The sequence below is a fragment of the Balearica regulorum genome, chromosome 3 (genome assembly GCF_011004875.1).
Source record: "Balearica regulorum gibbericeps isolate bBalReg1 chromosome 3, bBalReg1.pri, whole genome shotgun sequence".
Taxonomy (NCBI): Eukaryota; Metazoa; Chordata; class Aves; order Gruiformes; family Gruidae; genus Balearica; species Balearica regulorum.
The window spans coordinates 121257391-121263390 of record NC_046186.1 but is presented as its reverse complement, the minus strand read 5'-3'; the positions used below and the strand labels follow the sequence as shown (position 1 = coordinate 121263390).

The window sequence follows — 6000 nt, the reverse complement described above, 5'->3', positions numbered from 1 at the left end:
ATACACATATAAAAAAAAAATCAAGATTAAGATGATCAGAGGGCTAGAGCATCTCTCCTATGTGAAGACAGGCTGAGAGAGTTGGGATTGTTCAGTCTGAAGAAGAGAATGCTCCGGGGAGACCTTACAGCAGCCTTCCAGTACCTAAAGGGGCCTACAAGAAAGCTGGAAAGGGACTGTTTACATGGGCATGGAGTGACAGGACAAGGGGGAATGGCTTTAAACTGAAAGAAGGGAGATTTAGATATGAGGAAGAAATTCTTTACTGTGAGGGTGGTGAGGCACCGGAGCAGGTTGCCCAGAGAAGCTGTGGATGTCCCCTCCCTGGAAGTGTTCAAGGCCAGGCTGGATGGGGCTTTGGGCAACCTGGGCTAGCGGAGGGTGTCCCTGCCCATGGCAGGGAGGTTGGAACTACCCGGCCTTTGAGGTCACTTCCAACCTAAACCACTCTGTGATTTCTGTGACACCTCTTATGCACGTGATCACACACCAACAGAAACATACAGGATCTCACTGTAGGTATTCCTTAAAAAAAGCCTTATATATTAACCAAGACGAAGAAGGGAAATACTGATAACTTTAATGACTTAAGTCTTCTAACCACACCTAATGCAGTGTACCTGGCAAGCCATTTTCACTTTACACAGTTCAACAGATAAACGTATACCTTGATAAAAGCAGCAAGCCCCAAAGCTTCTCCCCACTACCCACCCGTTTCCCTCTCTTCCTAATGTGCCGATTCCCATGATAAAAAGTAGAAAAGCAATCAAAGGTAAAACCTTAAGTGCCTCTTCAGTTAATATTACTAAAGCAGTCTGAGTTCTGCCAAAAGCAGTCCAAGTTGGAAGTGGCAGAACTTGCACTGCACATGACAAGCTTGTATTGGCAAGAAACATACAACTCACTGACTGCAAAGGGAATGTTTCTTGCTACAATCTCTTGAAGGCGGGGGGAAGTCATGCCTTGGCAAAAATCCCCCCTGACCAAAATAATTTCCTTTAAACTTTTTAAAAAAGTTCAAGCATATTTTAAACATTTAGCTGCCACTTTCTCAGCCTGAGGTTTTCAATTACTCAAAGCTCTTGGGTCAAAAAATTCAGCTGACAAGCTTGAGCCATGCAGCGTGCCTCCAAATTACCAAAACCTGAGAAATCTGGGGGAATGCAGCGTACTGTACGATAAACTTTCAAAACAAACATTAATAAAAAAGAAAGTGAAAGGTGCTTCAGTTGAAAGTGATAAAAATAAGCCCATCATACACTACATTTTTAATAGAAGACTAGTAAGGTGCCTTCTTTCACTACTGTATCACTTATCTGGTGCTTCTGTGGCATTTGGAAACAATAGATATTCAGACAGAAAAGTGACAGTCCTGCCAAGCTGCTATAAAAAGTCCTGATCTTTCTTAGGTCAATACTCAGAAAGGAACACAATCATGCACGACCATTCCTAGCCGGTGCACTGAGACTCTGTTGCACCCCTTTTCTCTTAGAAGACTTCAAACAGATAAGATATACTTATTTAAGATAAGATACACTTATTTTGATTGTCATGGCTAAAGTTATACAATACACAGCAGACATGCTTATAAAACAAACCCAGTGGACAAGTATTAGCTTAAAAAAAAAAAAAAAAGAGAAGCCTGCTGACAGAGCAGAGGTTTTGCGTAAACACAAATCACAAATCAAGTGTAAGCTTCAGTTTCAGACACAGGGTCTGATACTTCTTTGGTCCAAATGTACAAAATACACCACCAAAACAGCTATAGTCCATTATCAGCCACCTGACTTTTACGCTGTCTTACTGAGCTTTCAGTCTCTGAATCAGCTAAAGGTTGTTCACTTAAGTCTTCCATTTCTTCTTCCCCTGATTCTTTTCCAAGTGCTAAATCCTCCTCTGAGTCATCAGCACTTGAATTTGCTGCATCTTCTCCATCTGAGAGATCTTTTACATCTGCAGTCTCTTCCGCATCATCTGCGGAAAGCTCTGCAGCCTCCTCCGGTTCTTCTAATGCTGCATTCTCCACATTATCCTTTGTAATTGCTTCTTCTAAACAAAAGAAAAGTTTCAAATACTGAAGTTAGACTGAATCTCAGAACAATGTCTTTTAAAGTTACATCACCATATATGTATTCTGAAATATTCATGAATGTTATTATTGAAAACTTGTATGAGACTATTTTCCCTATTTTTCCATTATTTCAAATAAATCTTCAGTAGTATTTCATTTGTTTTTCTTGCATATCGGGCATAGATAGCTTTCATATTGTTCCACCGAGTTACAGACTCAAGACAGATCAATTTTACTTGGCTGCTTCAAGGGGTACCATTACCAAACAAATCAGTGGGAAAGTGAGAAGATATTGGTTAAGCTCTGTCAGGCAAGAGCTGTTGTTGAGTTAACCAGCCAACGGGATAGCATACTGCGCAAGTACGCATAGGCGCGCTTTTCTTTTGATAGTGATGGACACCTAAGGTTTTGAAGATGGTAATTTTGCACACTTAGGAATTGTAGATTTGGCTAAAGACTTATTGGCAAGTGTCACAGATGCATCTTCATCTTCAACAGCAAACCAATACACACAAACGTACACAAAAAATTTACAGTTAAGCTTTGACTCTGCTTAGTAGCACAAATGTACCAAAAGGCGTTCTGTAGCTTAACACGCATCTGGCACTGACAAAAGACTTTATTTCCTGTGCAAGATTTTTGCCTCCCATGTTCACAGAGAGCAGAATACTATTCAGAAGCTCTCTCACTAAGGATCAGGAAGATGTATGTTTTCTTCTTTTATATGAAGGAGATGCAGCACCCTGCCCCATCCCCACAGTCTCTAGATTTATTTGATTCCCTCTATCTCCTCCTTTCCCCAAACACAAATCACAGAGGATTTTACAGGTTCAGAAGGTTGCATCTGCTAATGCAATATACTAAGTGCATATTAGGATGGGGAATGCCCTGCCAAAGCAAATTCCTTTCTGTATTTAAGCAACAGGCCTAGTGAATATGCATCTGCATAAAATACACAACCCCCAGGATCTTTCTTCAAGACTTCCTCATTTTGAATGCATTTAGCCTCTCCACAGTTGTGGAAGCTAGAACAAATGACTTTTGGGTTTGGGGTGGGGTTTTTTTTGTCTGCCTTGCTATCCTCCAGGCAGATGCTTTGACATCAGTATTTTAGATACCAATATACCAATCCTTGTTGGTGTGACTAAAATGAGTACCTGGATTATTGGTTCACCTCTAACCTCTTGACATCTAAGAACTTGACATTGGTTCACATCTAAGTTCTCCCTCCTACAAGCGTACATTTAAACCTACAGTATCTCACCCACTTAAGAGTTCTTACCGCACGTTTCAGCTCTGTATCTTGACTTGGATGGACAAAGGCAGTCTGAAATCAAAACCAGTATCTGTAAAGGAAAAAAAGGCATTTATTAGCAAACCATCCCAGCAGCCCCTGTGCTATTAAGTACTGTCCTACTCATCCTTTTTTTAGATAGACATACAATAAAATTTAGAAAATGGTATTATCTTCCCTGGAGATAAGAGCTGCCTTAAGGATCTAAATAAAAAACACTGAAAGTGTGTTCTCACAACAACCAACATTCTCCACTTTCTACTCCAAATTTTCTGCCTCCTACTTCCCTAAATTTATTCAGTTTTGAAACAGCTTTAGTCTTAAGAAGAGAGGCCTAGAACACAGTTGAAGAACTTTTATTTATCTGAAACTTACGCAACCTTCTTGGTCAAGATTTTCTGTGTTTTGGGATGTTATTCAATTCCTACCCGACTCCAGTACACAATGTGTACTTCTACCTTTTCTGCTTGATTTTGTCTTTTAGGGTTTTATGTTGTTGTTGTTTACAGCAGCCTAGTGTAGAACACATTCAATCAAAATGCAAGGAAGATACATGTCTGTCATGTGCTAAGAATAATGAAAAGGAAAGAAAAGAGATGATACCACATTAAAGAAATTTAAATCATTGAAAAGCTTTTTAGAAAAAGCTGAGAAGTTAACTTTACATTTTTTCATCTTTTCCAGGGTTTTTTTTTTTTAGTGAAGGAAAAAGAAGGAAAGGAATTTTTTAAATCATATTCATTTGCTCCTAGTTACACTAACTTGATTTGCACTCATTTAGTGATGAAAATCTACCATCTAGAAAAATGCAGCTGTTTAAATTGTACAATGAAAGACATTTGCTCATATATACCAATTCTGTACACATATTATGTATAAAAATGTGGGTTTGCCTAAATACACACACACTGCTTTGAAATCACTTCCCTGTACTACTGCAAAAAACTCATGCAATTTTTCTTTATTTCACTAACACTAATATTTGGGCTGAAGGGCAGAGATCCAAGTGCCAGAAACAACCTTTACGCTTCCTACACGGAATAGAGATTTAGCAGGTAGTTAAACCGGTTATATCAGCATAACTGTTTTAAACTGTCTTTGCAATTGCAGAACACACTCGTGGACCAAGCAACTAGTCTGTAAGAACTTCTATTCCCATCTATATCTCCTTTTCTAGATCAATTTCTCATTTAATATTGATATTGGAGCCACATCAATCAAATATTCTGAGAAGAAATAATCCCAGCTCCACAGGTAAAGCAACTTTGAACTGTTTCCACTGATGAAACAACATAGGGCTCAGGATATGATCCTTAACATTCGCACATACAGCTAACAGCTTTGTTTGAATAACCTTCCTGATGTTTTGGAGATTGATATAAGAATGCACCAGTTCTGGTTAGTAACAAGAGAGGTCAGATTTTTCAATTACTAATTAGAACTCAAACCAAAAGCTCATGGGGGAGAAAGAAGTGAAGTCAGATTTTATTAAAACCAAGCTGTAACCACAAAGCTATGCCCTGGAATAGAGTAAATCAATTAAACTCCCAAATCTTCAAAGCCTTTCAAAAAAAGATATTTTCATCCTTTCATTTTGAGTAACAGTGCAGCAGCATACTTACATTGCTAACTCCCACAAATACAATCCCACTCCAGCTAATTAAAAAAAAAATCTCTCCACAAAGCCTGTGTTCTTAGAAAGTTGGAGTCTTTACACAACTCTGACCACACACATTCAATCCTTCAGTACAAAAGTCTTAGATACAAAACACCAATATAAAACCCACCTGTTCAGTGGATGGACTAAACAAATCTAAAATGAAGCATGAATTTCATAAAAAGATGAATCTGAGTGACCCAGTTTTAACCTTTACGAGAAGTAGATAACAACACTAGGCAGTGGATCTGCACTACTTAATACTTAAGAATTTTAACAGAAGATGTTAGAATAGACTATTTCAGTTGGAAGAGACCTACAATAATCACCTACTCCAACTGCCTGACCAATTCAGAGCTGACCAAGTTAAAGCATGCTAAGGGCATTGTCCAAATGCCTTTTAAACATTGACAGGCTTGGGGCATCGATCACCTCTTCAGAAAGCTTGTTTCGGTGTCTGACCACCCTCTCAGTGAAGAAATGCTTTCTAATGTCCAGTCTAAACCACCCTGGCACAGCTCTGAATAATTCCCATGCACCCTATCAGTAGATACCAGGGAAAAGAGATACATCATTAAAATAAGGTACTTCAGAATATCTTGTGAAGTTTACTCTTCACACACACACAAATTAATGCAAAGCAAAAGTTCTAAGTAACTGAGAAAAAGTAAGTAATACGCTTTCTTACCAAACCCAGGAACAGGCCAATCAATAAGGTAGCCAAGATGAAGATTGCATAAGAAATCCAAACGTGAATTCCAAGAGTGCCAGTGAGGTAGCTATGAATTTGCTGGAAATGAGAAAAAGATACTTCACACCTAACACCACTTATGAGTTATACTGCCATCACCATTACATAAATTGATACCTAATTAAAACCTTTCATTTAACAGTGTTTGTACTAAAGTCTTCCCTCTCAAGCCCTAGTCATCTTTAAACATCATACGACAATTCTTTTGACACCATTAAATCTTGTTT

General features: G+C 38.5%; 1 protein-coding gene across 1 annotated transcript in view; it reads right to left on the bottom strand.

Moving 5' to 3' along the window:
- Positions 1-561: 561 nt before the first annotated feature.
- Positions 562-6000, bottom strand: part of TMX4 (thioredoxin related transmembrane protein 4) — a 23182-nt gene continuing 17743 nt past the window's right edge. The window contains exons 6-8 of the mRNA XM_075749809.1: positions 5711-5812; positions 3354-3417; positions 562-2049 (exon numbers count right to left, since the gene is read on the bottom strand). Of these exons, the coding sequence (XP_075605924.1) occupies positions 1763-2049; positions 3354-3417; positions 5711-5812 (453 nt within the window). The 3' untranslated portion in view covers positions 562-1762. The remainder of the gene's footprint in view (positions 2050-3353; positions 3418-5710; positions 5813-6000) is intronic.